The sequence below is a fragment of the Grus americana genome, chromosome 7 (assembly GCF_028858705.1).
Source record: "Grus americana isolate bGruAme1 chromosome 7, bGruAme1.mat, whole genome shotgun sequence".
Classification (NCBI taxonomy): Eukaryota; Metazoa; Chordata; class Aves; order Gruiformes; family Gruidae; genus Grus; species Grus americana.
In genome coordinates this window covers 18,514,544-18,529,596 of record NC_072858.1, presented here as the reverse complement: position 1 = coordinate 18,529,596, position 15,053 = coordinate 18,514,544, and the positions used below count along the sequence as shown (strand labels likewise).

At 37.1% G+C, this 15,053-nt stretch overlaps 1 protein-coding gene across 2 annotated transcripts in view; it reads right to left on the bottom strand.

The window, feature by feature from the left end:
- Window positions 1-15,053, bottom strand: part of PDE6C (phosphodiesterase 6C) — a 30,490-nt gene that overhangs the window by 1,420 nt on the left and 14,017 nt on the right. For both annotated transcript variants that reach the window (XM_054832136.1, XM_054832137.1), the window contains exons 9-21: window positions 14,879-15,028; window positions 14,050-14,193; window positions 13,898-13,966; window positions 10,070-10,216; window positions 9,584-9,691; window positions 9,367-9,476; window positions 7,247-7,334; window positions 5,492-5,592; window positions 4,288-4,395; window positions 3,945-4,008; window positions 2,812-2,886; window positions 2,595-2,678; window positions 1,403-1,556 (exon numbers count right to left, since the gene is read on the bottom strand). In XM_054832136.1, coding sequence (XP_054688111.1) covers window positions 1,403-1,556; window positions 2,595-2,678; window positions 2,812-2,886; window positions 3,945-4,008; window positions 4,288-4,395; window positions 5,492-5,592; window positions 7,247-7,334; window positions 9,367-9,476; window positions 9,584-9,691; window positions 10,070-10,216; window positions 13,898-13,966; window positions 14,050-14,193; window positions 14,879-15,028 — 1,402 coding nt within the window. The remainder of the gene's footprint in view (window positions 1-1,402; window positions 1,557-2,594; window positions 2,679-2,811; window positions 2,887-3,944; window positions 4,009-4,287; window positions 4,396-5,491; window positions 5,593-7,246; window positions 7,335-9,366; window positions 9,477-9,583; window positions 9,692-10,069; window positions 10,217-13,897; window positions 13,967-14,049; window positions 14,194-14,878; window positions 15,029-15,053) is intronic.

The following is a 15,053-nucleotide window of genomic DNA, read 5'->3' as shown; positions in this document are numbered from 1 at the left end:
AGGTTTCTGTGTAGGTCCCAGGTGGTTTGGTTTGGTTTTGCTGGTATTTCTTTGAAGTTCAGATGCTTACATTCCAGTGTAAGGAAAGAGTACTTTGTTCATACTCATAACCAGCTAATTCTCAGCAATAAATTAATCTTCAATAATATTATATGATTAATTGCAAAAAAGTGTCTTTAAAAATAAATTTGGGAGACAATGGGGTGGGCATAATTTCACGGTGTGAGCAGGCTGAAAAATCTGGAATTTTACTACAATAATAGTATTTGACTCATTTTATTAAACTTTTTTTTCCAAAAGAAAAAATCTGCTTTGATTAAATCATGTAACTTACAGTACTTTCTTAACCACTTTGCAACAACATTTTAGCCTAGCATAATTTATTTTAGGAGCCAATAACTCTGTAATGCCATTTGACACTCTGACAGTAACTTGATGAATGGCCTTGAGTAGCCTCTCTTGTGCGTGAAATGTCAAGAATACTCACCTATTTCCCACAGACACTGATTAACAAATAAATTATTCAGTACTATTTTATGTTTTAAAGATGTGAAACACACTTAGAGCAAACTAACTTTTCTTCTTCAATCACACACATTTTTTTGTTTTAATCTCTGAACCTTTTCAGTCATCTCAGCTGATGGGCAGAGCTGTTGACCTGCTGTTCCGCATGCAATACAGCGTAAAAATAACTGACTCATTTCACTCTCACACTTGAGTGCCAGGTTCTCAGTTTCTATAAAATCAGATTCTGTTCTAGGTTATCATACTCGGAACCATACTTTCAATTTTAGGACTTGGGCTGTCTTAGGAAGATCAGTGTTAAATTGGTAATATGAGAGAGTGTATTTCAGCCAAGAAACTGATGGTAGGGAACTAGAGCCAAAAGATCTTAAACATGGAAGAGAAGTGGGGATTTGCATTGCTTTTTTATGTTCCAAATGCATACTATCCATTCCCATCTCTTTTCCTTATGCTTTCCATTTTCAACTTAAAATGCCTGAATACATTTGGAGTTGGTGCCACACAGAATTTTGATATGTCTCTAGTATTTCAGGTGATTGCAGCATTCACAGATAAATAAGTGTTTAATTACATTGGTTTAAGTTTTAAGACTAAAGAAATTTTACATTCCCTTCGCTTTTGTGATGATCATATTTTTCTATAATTCTTCAGTTTAGAAAATTAGGTCAGTATACTGGATTTGTCTAATCTTTAAAGATTACTCCTCTTGCAAGTAAAGATAAAGCTAATTTGGCTAATTCAGAACTTGCATGCCATTAATATAAAGTTTAATAAAATGTTGTGCAAGTGCACTGCATGCGTGAATTTGAGAGAGAGAGAATATGTTGACTGCCTTACAAATCTATATAAATGGAAACCTTAGAAGAAGTTACTTAACCTTTTTTGGCAGCTGCTTCTTCTTCCTTTTTCTTTTGTTCCTCAATAACTTTCATCTTCTCTTCATATTCATCAGCTCGTGTTTTCCATTCAACCCTGTTGTTTTGAAGACCATCAAACATAGGTGTAATTTCCTTGTGAAACCTTGAGAATTCCTATACAAACAATTTAAAGTAGTAAATTAGAAATCTGTAAACACAGATGATTTGTAAAGTCTGATTTTGTGGAAATACTGCTGCTTTGCAGAGAAAACATTAGCTTTCATTTTTCTATTAAATCTAATTCATTATGTATGCTAGATTAATTAATTTTATTTTATATTTTTTTCAAGTTCTTGTTCCATCTCTAGTAGTGAGTTTTCTGTAGAAGAGAAATAATTTTTAAAGGAATAGTGTTAGTATCTGCTGGTGCGCATTTGAAAGTATGTTCTTGACCACGCAGTGGTGGCATATTATTGGAAATACCGTGTTGGGATAATAAGGCTGTATTGTGCACATAGTCAGTTAGAAAAGATCTCAGTTATGTACTGCACATCTTAGTATCTTCCCTAATATCACATTTGATAGTCTGATTCATAATAAAATATCATGTATCATAGTTATAATTGTATTATATATGATTATCAATATCAGGATATAATTAAAAAGTCTAGTAGCCTATAGTGTATTCCAAGCAGATGAGGATGTATCTGAAGATGTTAAAATACTACATGTCACTTTTCTGTATGACATTTTGGAATAATATTAAAAGCTGGACAGGGATTAATAATGTTAGCACTTCATTGCTTTACAGAAATATAAAATATATTTCCAGAATATTGCAATTTTCCTATTCCCTTTGACGTGCCATTAACTGCTTTCTGTAACCATCCTTATGTTGCATACTTATATTAAAAGAGGCTGTGAAGAATCAGACTGGGCTTTCTAAGTCAGTCTTTCAAGGTAGTAACAAAACCTCAGCACCCTCAAGCTTCACTGAGTTCTTCACGTTTTATTAATTTGCTTCACATCTCTTGAATTTGCCTTATGGTAGCAATTCTTCTATGTAACAAAAGATTGAAAAATTGTGACGGTTGTGATAGTTTTTTACCCTGTGACCAACAGTCCTGCTGCTGTCTAGGATTTTTTAACTGCATCACTTTGTCACTAATTGTGCCATCAGAACTGCTGCAGTGGGGAAAAAAATATTCTTACCTTGTACACAAATGTACACACAAAATCTATGAAACCAACTTGGAGCTTAGGTAGTTCATCTCCTTTGTTTCTGTCCATCATAGGCTAGAACAGAACAGAATAGCAGTAATTTAGATTATGTAGATATTTTTGGTAAGATGGTCTAGTATGCATCATGGACCATTGTTTTAATAACAGTTAATATTGTTTAACACAGTTACAATTGTTTATTGCTTACAATTGGTTGTTGCTGTAGCACAGTTCGTTCCAGGTCACCTTGCTCCCAGAATTCGTTTGCAACCATGAGGGCAACCTGAATAATCACAGTTCAGTGGAAGTGTCAGCAGAAAGCAGTAGATATAAATAAATAAATAAAAGAACAAGGCTTTCCAGAAAATGTGAAAATACTGATTAATGAAGAACTGGCATATTACTGCTTAAATCAATGTATTCCCAATTTACTACTGAACTATTATTTGCTAACTTCCATAAAGAGAGGACTTACTTATTTCTTGCTAGCTGCATTATCTCAGAGAAGTTTAAAAAGTTCTGTAGAAATAGGGAGTTTTGGTCAAACACAATACAATTCTACTTCTTAATCTTTGTAGAGATAGTCAAGTGCTTCTGTCAAAAATTACAGACATTCTCTGGGGTACTTAAGGCTTTTTCCAGCAGATTATCTCTACCAACATTCTGGTGCATGCTAAGTAAATGATGGATTACTGTCAACAGGAGCAAGACAATATTAGCAACATAAGAGAGTCTTCTAGTAGCTGTAAAGTGTACTGCTTAGAAGGTTCCACAAGCATCTTGCAGTTGCATTTTGATTATGCATTGTTAAAACCTATTCCTGTAAGGCTAAGTGATGAGCTTCAGCTTGATGGTCAATAAATATTGAAGTACTTGAAGTACTTATGTACAAAGCAGTGTCACACTGTATTACAGAATTTATTTTTAGTGTGTTTAAGCTACTTTGAAATAGCACAAAGATCTACAGAACAGACGCAAATAATTCAAACCATTCTGTTGTTAAATCTGTACCTTAGAAATACCTGAAAAATAGCAAAAGTTGGATAGCACAAAAATAAGAGAGTGATATTTAAGGGTAGCTGGAACATCTGACAGAATCAAGGGTGCTAATTTTAGCTGAAGGACAAGTAGAGAAGGGTGGAACAACTGTGGAGTGGCTGGGGAGAGGCATCATGGAACCCTGACACTCACAGTGACAGAAAAATAGAGGTGGTTTTCTGGAAACACAGTTGGGTGCAGATACTTCAATATCTATCAAATGGTAATAAGTTAAATGATCACGCACCAAATAGGCAGTAAACAAGACAGCAAATGCAGTATTGTCTGTTTGACAATACCTACCTTACTTTGCACTTCCCAAGGCTTGGTTATAGCAGAGAGGTCACATCCAGTCATCATCATAGCCCTTTGAAAACACAAAACAGAACAGGAGTATAGTTAGGATGATGATTAAAAAAAAAAAGGACTAGATTTTTTGAGGAATTTAGATACCTACGATGCAGATGCATGCACATTTTGCGCACTTTGAGAAGATTGTAGACATCTATTTCTAATTTAAAATCATGGTTATGCTCCTCATCAGACAATAACACTGAGGCTTAATTTACATATTTAGGTGCGAAATTCTTTTAAAATCTGGTCCTAGATAACTTACTGAATGAAGACTAAAATATTAACCACCTACATGATGACTTCTTTTTTGGTTGGGTCAATAGATATATATTTAATTGCCTCCTCTTCTGTTTCCATTTTTTCAATTGCATCGACAATCTTTTGAAACATAGTTCTTTTCCTGTTAAAACATTCCAATAAACCATGTATTAGCAAACAAAAGGTCCTGCATTAAAAAACAGAAAACCCCATTTCTGATATTTATGCTTTTCCAAAGTAGTATCCTAGTCATAGTAGTATTGAAGTGACACCTTCACGTTGAACTCAAATTTTTTCAGGTAACCTACCACATTTAGATTTTGCTATATACCACTGACATATAAAGTATTATGAAGGAAGTCCTGACAAAGAAACAAATAACGAATTTCCTAACTCTTCATATTAAACTGTTCAGGGTGACATTCTTATTTCTTCAGTATGTCATGTTTGTTACTTCCTGTAACATAATGAATTGTGGAAAGTGAAGCAAATGCTACTAAACGTTCTTCTACTCCCTCCCCTCAAAAATCCAAAGCAGCACTGAGACCTGATTGAGAACAACTTTGAAAAACATGAATGTATCTTGCTTTTGCTTAATAAATCTTTCAATTTGCATTTAGAAAGAAAGAAATAATGGAATTGCTGTTCACTAAAATTTAATAACTGCTGTTGAACAAATTGTCCCAGTCATAAGACATCTGGACTAAAACAAAAGGCTCCATATATCTTTAAGGAAAATACCCATTATAAGAGCATGTTAAGTCAGTGACTTAGGAACAGGATGGACAATGTGATATTTGGAGTCTTTGGCATATTTAGCACTGGGATCAGTTGTTGTCTGCAGTTTTGTTTTTAAACCAGCATCTTAATTTCTGTGTCATAGGCAAACTCCTGTTTTCTATGAGTAACTGTAGTATGGTACGCTAAATATCACACGTGCACACAACCTGACGATTAGGGTACAGAATCCACACTTTGAAATACAGTGTTTGCTGTAACCAAAAGCATATTTGAATGACCTACTAAATGTGTGCTAAGTATTGCATACATTTATATGTTCTTTAATTTGAAAGCTTATAATGAATCTAAGACTCTCTTGGTTTTTTACATGAAATAGACTTAATGACAATTTTTAATATAGTTCTGTACTCTGCATATAAACAACTAAAAACTACAGTTATAAATTATATAGGATTGACATTTTTTCAGTAGGAAGTTATACAGAATTTAGTACTTACTTGAAATACAAAGCCAAGTCAGTTGCTATTATTGCAACTTCAAATAAGTGTAGAACGGTTTCGAACTGGCGCTTATTTAGGTTCTGGAAGATATTCAAACTCTGCAAGATGGAAAATTTATGGATTCAATTCATTTTATAACACTGTCTTTGGTTTGCACTATACAGGTTGTCTCACAAAACTGGCCAACCACAGTCGCTAAATTAAAATAATGCCACAAATGAAAAATTACTCAGTTGATAAAGATGGCCCTATTCATGGCTAATAAATGGCTACATAGCTGTGTGAATGGCGGGTGGATCTAAGACGCTGCCTCAGAGGCTGCACAAATAACTAAACCCACAACAGCTCAAATACTTGCAAGTCCTGCTATTGCCATGCAGAAATTAAAAACAAAGAAAACCACCTGTCATCCACATAATGAGTAAAGAAATAGCAGTTCTTCCTAAGTTCTTTACAGTTCACATTCCATAAACCTATTTTTCCTAGACTTTTTAAAGCTTCACAGTAGACACCTTTGCCTCCTGTTAACCCGGGTCGGCACAATTGCCTGCAGCACTGTTATGGACCTACCAGAGTAAGTGCAATGGCCTTTTCCTCAGGCAAAGGGAACAAGAGCATCACAGTCAGCATTTTTGTAAGTATCCTGGTTTTCCTTCCTTCTTTAACTGAGGGAACAATACCTGGGAGAGCACGGGGCACCGTAATGGAGACTCTCAGCAGCGGCAGAGAGCCTGACAGCTGCTCCAGCAAAGAGTAGGGGTTAGTCCTTGGCATCTCACATTTTGAAAAGTGCATTGCCATCAATAAAGGTAAAGGTGTTTTGTTTCATTTTTTTAAAAATCATAAATTTTCTGGGGTTTTAATGATCATTGTGCTACTGGTTAGTGTAAGGATTTGTTCTGTGGCATCAGGAGGTCAGGAAATGGCACCACCACAGGGATTAAAAAATGAGAAAATGAAGGTGGAAGTGGGTACCTGCCATGCTGTTGTGAACAAGTGGGATGGAAGGGGCACGTGTGTTCAAGCCTTGCCTGTTAAATCTCATTTCCATGCAAGATATGTAGTGAAGAGTTGTAAACAGTCTCTTCCCTTGTAGCCAGGACAGAGCCAGGCACCACTGAGGGAAGGGTCCTGGTGGGCTGCGCTGCCGCCATTTTGTTGAGCCTAAGGAGACTGCAGTGGGGAGCCTCGGCTCCGTGGCTGCTGGGCAAGGGCAGCTGAGGGCGTCTGCCTAATTCAGGGACAATCGGTAATGGGAGCTGCCGCAGAGCCTCATGATATCACCTTCTCTGTTTTAGCAAGGTAGGGTGTATGGGGGTCTGGTTTGAGGGCTAGGGGGCCCTCCATAAACAGCTCCATCCCTTTGCTCCTCAGCTGCCAGAGACAGCAGCTGAACTCAGACCTCCTGAACCAGGGGCAACAGTTTAATTACATCATTTTGTGTATATGTATTGTATTTTCTGCTTTGGTTTCAGCATCAGCTGTTTTGTGAAAGGGGAAAAAACCTGAGGAGTGTGAGTGAGGCCCAGAGAAAAGCTTTTCTATCTTGAGTGAGTCTATTTCTGGCGGAATTACTGATGTTTCTCTAAAAGTGGACAATGCATAAGAATTTGTCTTAAATTTCTGAATTCTGGCATAATTTCTTAATCTGAACCTAGAGGAATGAATAAGATGTGGCAACATTTGGAACATGATAATTTAATTGGATCTTTTGTGTTGATGAGTGTGAGCAGAAGGTTCATGCAGACGTACCTCATCTTGCAAGAGGGTTTTACTGTACTCTAGGTGATGCCTTTCTAAAATGGAAGAGCCGTGAAGTTTTGCCAGCGGAGCAGCTGACCTGTTGAAAAAGAAGCAATTCTTTATAATGTTTTGGTGCGATTTTTTTTATTCAGGATTCAGATTTTTAGGATTTGCATGTTCCATAGCTTAATGTATGTATCTTAACCATTGGTATGATGCAGAGCAAAAAAGAAAAACAAACTTGCTTGCCTTCACTCTCACGACTGAGTAACGATGGAAATTGAAGAGCACTGGGTGTTCAGTGCCCACCAAAGTCAAAGGCATGGTTAGATGTGTCAAAACATGTTTTTTAAAACATGCCTCTATTTTGTCTTGCACATTCAGTTTTGCTATTTGTTTAATCTACACACCTTCTGTGTACCTTAAAAATAGCCTTTATGCATCTTCTAGTATTTATTGAACCCTTGTCTGTCTGTAATGACTGTGGGCCATGTCCCCTGTGATTCTAACTTCCTGCAAGTAAGTTAAATCTAAGGTAACACTATAATGGAGTTTAATTCCTCTAATGTGTTGGGCTCCTCCCCTCCCCCAAAAATATCGTTTTACGGATTGCGCAAGTCGTGACAGCTCATGTGTATTCAGTCTTATCACAGAGCTCAAAGTGTTCCTCTGACGTTGGGCTAAGCTTCAGGCAGAGGAAATTCTGCGTCAGACTATGGTAGCGGGAGGAAGAGACAAGTGTCCTGTCTATGTAGGCTCTGGTAATGGATGTTTGGAAGAGTATATTCCTCCTTCCTTTATTTGGCTAATAACTCCGTCCCTCAGATAACCCACGTTGGATTGCTACGTGCTACCTGTATTTTCTGACTTGTGATTAGGACTGTTGTGGTAAAACCTGATAACTTTTATAAATAGCTTTGCTGCATATGACCTCACATAGAGGGCTTTCAGCTAGGGAAGACCACAGTAGGAAGATTTAAAGCCTCCCTTAAACTTATTTGGTTGAGAGGCAGTTCACTGAATAAGAATCAGTGTCTGTCATTCTCTCCCTCCTACGTCACCTGGAGAATCCCTGAGAATAATCAGAAAATCCCCTCGCGTCACCGCTCCAGCATGCAGGCTGAAACACCTCTCCTGGGAGGAGTGTATCCAGGGTCAGAGGAGGAGGATGAATCATTCTGGAGATGCAGTTGGTGGGAAACTGTACTCAGAAAATTATGGTTCTAATCTTCTGATACACGTGACATTCTGAGAAACCTGTGTTCTCCAGGTAGCACATAGAAACAAGCTCTAACAGATCACCTAAATGGTAGATTGTTCACTCTAGGAGAAGAGTGGGTGTCACCATGATAGGTAATGTTGTAATAAAAAGGTAAGTTTAAAACAAAATGAATTAATATACTTTTAAAACAAACATCTACTAATTAATATTGTTTCATAACAAACAATGGAAAAATCACAAAGAAATCCTTTAGAATATTTTCTCAGAACAAAAAGGAGCATGAATTGCAAAGCTTAACCTCATTTTGTGTAATTTACTGGCATGTGAACCCATTGGCAAAACACAAACTCTTTAGCTCAGAATCCTGTATAACACGAGATTACACCTCAGAAAAGGACCTACACCACTCAATAGACTGAATGGTGGGGGAACAACTGAGCTAGTCAAATTGAACAGTAGAAAACAGAGAAAAAGAATGTATCTTAAATTCTGTCTCCCTCTAAACTGGCCCTTGTCTATGTCACATCCTGAATCCCTCTCCAGAAAAGTACTTATGCCTTGTCTTGAAAAAAAGTAATTCAGTTAGGGATTTTAATTTACTTTTCTCATTTCCTTGTGGCTTCATGTGCATGAGGCTCTGCAACAATTCAAACATTGCAAGAGCTTAGTCTCTGTTAAAAATGAACCACAGCTACAGGAGATCCTTCTAAGATTCTGCTTTTGCATTTTGTCTTTGTGTTTCAGCTGTCATGACAAATGCTCTGAGGCAGAAATCTTCTGTAGAGTAAATGTTCATACATGCCAGATGAATATGGAATATATACTCAAATTTTTGCAAGTTTTGACGTGTTTTTTTATTTGCCACTAAAAATACTACATATCCATGTATTTGAGCATTTGTACTTACTTCATCTGATACAAGTTATTGGTTCCTCTGTGGTCAATGTCATGGCAGAAAGCAGCAGCAACCATGGCAAAGGCTTCTAGATCAGTATAGTATTTCTTTATTTTGCCTGTCTGTAAAAGAAGACAGCCAGTTCTGAGTGTATACCTTCCTGAATTTTCCAGTTAGAATTGAAAGGAAAACTAAATAATGAATGTAGGGTTAATATTAGCAACATTACCATCAGCAGAGTAAACATTGTTTGTCCCACATTGAATCCATGTCTCCAGTTATGGTAAGTGATATCTCGATAACCCTTCCGGACTGTGTACATCCATCTTGTAAGGACCTATTATGAACAAAAGTGATTAAGACTGTGCTGATGGAATTCCTATAAAATTACTGGAATATACTATTAAATTATTGTAATAATGTGCAAAGTCTATGAAAACAATTGCTTTTCATTGAATAAACATAGAAACAACAAATTGTTTTTATGTAAATGCATGTTGATTTAATTCCTTCCATAGCTCACACAACTTCAGGATTAGTCTTAAGTCTTTATGACAAATATGCAAATGTTTAATTAAGAATGGAAGATTGTTATCCATACCACTAATATTTTAATATTGCCTACTTCTATATTAAAGTACCTACAGTCGGCTGCTGGGTTGGGTTTTTTTTTTCTATCTTAAAATAAATAGAAACAAGACAAAATAAATCAGACCTCAGCTGGGACTTTGAACTTTTCAACAACATTTATCTCAAAGAACAGTCGTATTCCACAAGTTATCAGGCCATGCTCTGTAACGGGAAAGTCACTGAAGCGGAATTCATACAGTTCTAAATCTTTTGGATCAGGTAATTCTTCTTTCTGTTAGGAAAAGTCAAAAACACAAGGGTTATTCTGACAAGAACAAAGCTGGGAAAACTTTTTTATTTTGTTTTCTGACTTCAGTAGAAACATTACCTAAGGACAATATGCTTAGTAGTATCTCTTCAAAGGCTTCAGGCTTCAGTACAAACTAATGTGTATTAAGTTATAAAACACAATCGTGATACTGCTGGCTTTCTTCTCAAAGAGGATAGGTAAAAGTCTTGGCCAGATGGTGTTTCTTCCTCCTCTGAATTCCAACACAATCTGTTGTGACCATCTCAACATATCCTTAGTTCAGAAATCTCAGGCCTTGGAATTTCTCCTCCCTTGTATAAAATCCTGTGATTCTCCTGCTTTTAACCTGGTGTCAAGGCTGCAGTTCATCTTTTTCACAACCAGAATTATTCTTGTTAAATTTTGTTCTTCCCTTTTGGATCTTATAAATAGTGGTGAATATACTGACCAAACCCAACCTATCTAGAACAAAATATTTTTTACTTTTATGGTAGAATAAAGTGTAACAACAACATCTTTTTTAATAACGGAGGGCTTGCTTGCATGCCTACCTACCCATAGCTTTGTCTCCTCATGGAGAGACTGTAGGCAAGCAAAGATACCTGTACATTTTTTAACTTCTGGAGTGCTGGTGGTTTGTTTCTGCTCTACAACTCACTCTCAAAATTAGTTTGTCTTACCTTGTCTCCTGTGATAGTGTCTCTATGTTTGTGATAGCCTATATACAGTTAATAGACAAACCTGTAAGAGAAGCTCAGCATGACCTGACAATGTCCACTTGCAGCCCAGAAAGCCAACCACATCCTGGGCTGCATCACAAGAAGCGTGACCAGCAGGTCGATGGAAGTGATTCTGCCCCTCTACTCCACTCTTGTGAGACCCCACCTGGAGTACTGCATCTTGTACTGGGATCCCGAGTACAAGAAAAGCATGGTGCTGTTGGAGCAAGTCCAGAGGAGACTACGAAGATGATCAGAGGGCTGGAGTACCTCTCCTATGAAGACAGGCTGAGAGACTTGGGGTTGTTCAGCCTGGAGAAGAGAAGGCTCCAGGGAGACCTTATAGCAGCCTTCCAGTACCTAAAGGGGCCTACAGGAAAGCTGGAGAGGGACTGTTTACAAGGGCATGGAGTGATAGGATAAGGGGTAATGGCTCTAAGCTGAAGGAGGGTAGATTTAGATTAGATACTAGGAAAAAATTCTTCCCTGTGAGGGTGGTGAGGCACTGGAACAGGTTGCCCAGAGAAGCTGTGGATGCCCCATCCCTGGAAGTGTTCAAGGCCAGCTTGGATGAGGCTTTGGGCTACCTGGTCTAGTGGAGGGTGTCCCTGCCCATGGCAGGGGGGTTGGAACTAGATGATCTTTAAGGTCTCTTCCAACCCAAACCATTTTGTGATTCTATGATTTGGAGCATGAAAAACGGGCTGGAAAATCCTACAACATCAGATACAAAAATTCACAAATATTATTTGTGTTCTCGTTTGTCTGCTTGTAGTAGATTCTTGACTGCTTGGCTCTTGAATGATCTCAGTATATCCATAAAGTAAAAATTGTTACAATGCTTAAATGTACAAAGCATATAGTATTCATGGTTATTATGGCTTACTTCAAATCCCTTAGAGCCATTTACTTTCTAGTGCTGTAGTTGGTGGCAATTATGTCCTAGTCATTGCCTTTCTGTAGTTTACAACGGCCTATTCTGAACAATCCTGACCACTGATGAAAATGAGGGATCATTCCAGAAGCAGTGGACTGTATAAGTGCATAATCCTTTCCCCATGTACTAATTTTCATTGGAAGCTGTCTGGATGCCATTCAGGGATTTTTCTCTCTGAAGGGCAGATACAGAGCTTAGGCCAGCTCTTCCTTGTACTGAAGAACCTCCATAAAGCATATACTAAATTCTAAAATGCAGAAGATACAAAAGTTAAGAAGCCTGTATTAAATTTAAATTGCCTGTTTTGTATATATCATATTGATTCACATTGAATAGCAATATTAGTGAACTGTTCTATAACACTTTTCATCTGTATATCCCAAAGCCTAGGGAGAGCAGTATTATATTTTAAAGGATGCACCCTGTTCTAAACAAGAATTAATTCAGAGAATTCTGATGCAACACAAAAAATAGATTATATGATCACAATTACTCCCTTCCTGCATAGTAGTCTATAAATTATCTCCATTTTACAGATAAAGAAAAAAGATGACTGAATGTATGCATGTATTTCAATGAATAAGGCTGAACATCCATGCAAAGGTATTTCCTTCTCCCTGGGATTTTCCCCTATATCTACTCTGATCTGAGGTCAAGGATAAGGAAACCTGGAGCAGTGGTGTTTTAAGACCCATTACTTTGTGAATCATCAGATCTAGAAACACCTGCTTTATCCCATTAGCTATTTGGGATTCCAGGTCTTATAATAGGATAAAGCATTTGCATGTGGCCTTGGCAGTGCAGAGGATACTAGACCTTTGAATTTGTGACTCCACAATGTAGAGAGAACTCATTTTAATTGCTTTTTGGAGATGTAAAAATTCATACCAGTATTATGTTTTGACATTTGGAGCCTGTACCGTAATGATCACTTGTTCCTCTACCAGTAGACAGATTTTATAATATTTATCTACAAATTTTTGCAATTCTTCATGCAGCTAAATTGAATTTGCTTCAAAAGGCATGTGGTGCTACACACGGTCCATTGATGTTTTTTGGTTTCACCACTTGTAAGCTGCGTGAGCTTTTCTTTTGTGGGAGCCAGTAAAACCTTAACACCATTGCATTCCAGCATGTACATGTACATAACTAAAAATAGTTTAATGAGATCTTTTCCCTGTGGCTATGTCTACATTAGCAAATGTGGTGTAATAAGAAGAAATAAGTGAAGTGGTTGGTACTGGAAGTCAACAGATTTGTGTGTATTTGATGGGGGGTTTTTTCAGCCTACCTCTGTTTTGGTCCATTAACCCTCGGAGTTTATTCAGTGTTTTCCTGGAGCGCATCTTTGAGTTTTGTTTCAGATAAAGTAAGCCAGTGCATGTGCTCCAGGACTGCTCCACAAGAAAAAAAAACAACGAAGTGCACTAAGTGAGGACAAACAGGAGTTTTCCTCCAAAAAGGTGCTCCCTTTCTAGATTGAAATACTAAGGCAGCCAGAGGACTGCACAGTCTGGAAAAGAAAGTGACTCATCTGCCTAAGGAAATGCAGGAAAATTGATCTGAAAGTAGGTTAGTTCCACTGGACACTCCTACATGTGTTCTCTTACTCAGAATGGAAGTGACCTTACATCAATGTCCCTTCTTTTATTTTCAAAATTAAATAAATTTAATTACAGGTATAGCACTGTTCCCCTGGATATTTAAAGAAGTTAAACACTTTAACTGTTAATTCATATGAACATTTCTATATAACTCTGACTATCCAAGTCTGTTGACACATATTTAGAACAGAGTGTTTCCCTGTAGGTAACAGTGGGGTCTGCATGTGGAAGAATCAAAGAGGTTGAAGATATATTATTAAATCAAATCCATCTAGCTTGTGGAACAGATAGCTAATATCAATTGTATTAATCAGGATTTGGCTATACACAACTTTTTCTATAATAAGGACACATTACTATCTGATATAAACATGCTATTAGAATTTTCAGTTTAATGACTTACCAAAATCCTGATAAGATCCTTTTGATCACATTCTTCTATACTATTTACATTTAATTTCTCCTTGTATTTCTAAAAATGAAAATGAGTAAGAAATTCAGATTTTGTGCAGCAAATTTCCTATTATAGTTTTGTGACTGTGGACAGAAACTTACCAGTATAGATTCAACTTCAGAGGGGGTGGCCTTTGTCTGGTACATAAGCATTTCCTGAGCAATGTCTTTCCTGTTTTCAAGTTTGTTCATTTTGTCATAAGTGTCAGTATTTAAAACAGACCACCCCAGGAACTGTGTGAGAGTCTGGAACAAAGCCAAGCAAAGTAGAGAAGACACCATGATGGTAAAATTAAACTGACAATTTGAACTTACTTAGTCCAGTTTCTGGTAGTGCCCTTTGAAAAGCAATGTGTAACTCTACTTGTTAGAGGCCTTTACTTTCCATCAACAGTTTCTTTTAGCACCTCACAGCTTGTAATGACATTGTTTGTCTCAATCTAGTAATTAAGGGGTTATATTCCCATTTTGTATATAGGACTTTGAGACTTATGAAGCTTAAGATAGCTGAGTGGACTTGGATACACTGTGTAGCAACTTGTCTTGCCCAAGTGCGTGTGGTCATGAACGCTCTGGGAACTCCCATGATCACAGGCACAATATCTATTGGCAAGCAGCATGCCATACCTGCATACCCACTGCTAATCAGAAGATGCTGACCATCACTAAAAAGTCAAATGATTAAAAATAAAGTTATATCTGACTTTTGTTTATTATTGGAATGTAAATGATCTCTCATAAATTTTCAGGTTTATAAAGGGAAATAAAATTTCTGATTCTTAAGAAACCGTGTAGTGAAGAAGATAGATATTTGCTTAGATGTTGCTATAGCCTATTTGAAAATTTTTAGACATTTTAAAATTACTTTTTACAATAATATTTTTATTAACATCATATGGCTCCTTGAAGCCTCTAATCCTATTAAGCTTACTTCAATGATCTGTTCATCATACTCATCAAAAGGTTTTCCATCTTTCCTGTTGTAAAATGTTGCAACTCCCACAATTTCTTCTTTTTTGTTGACAATAGGTAATGACAGAACATTTTTGATAACCCATCCGGTCTCATCCACTGGTCCTTTCTGTAGGAAAGGCAAAGAACAGGAA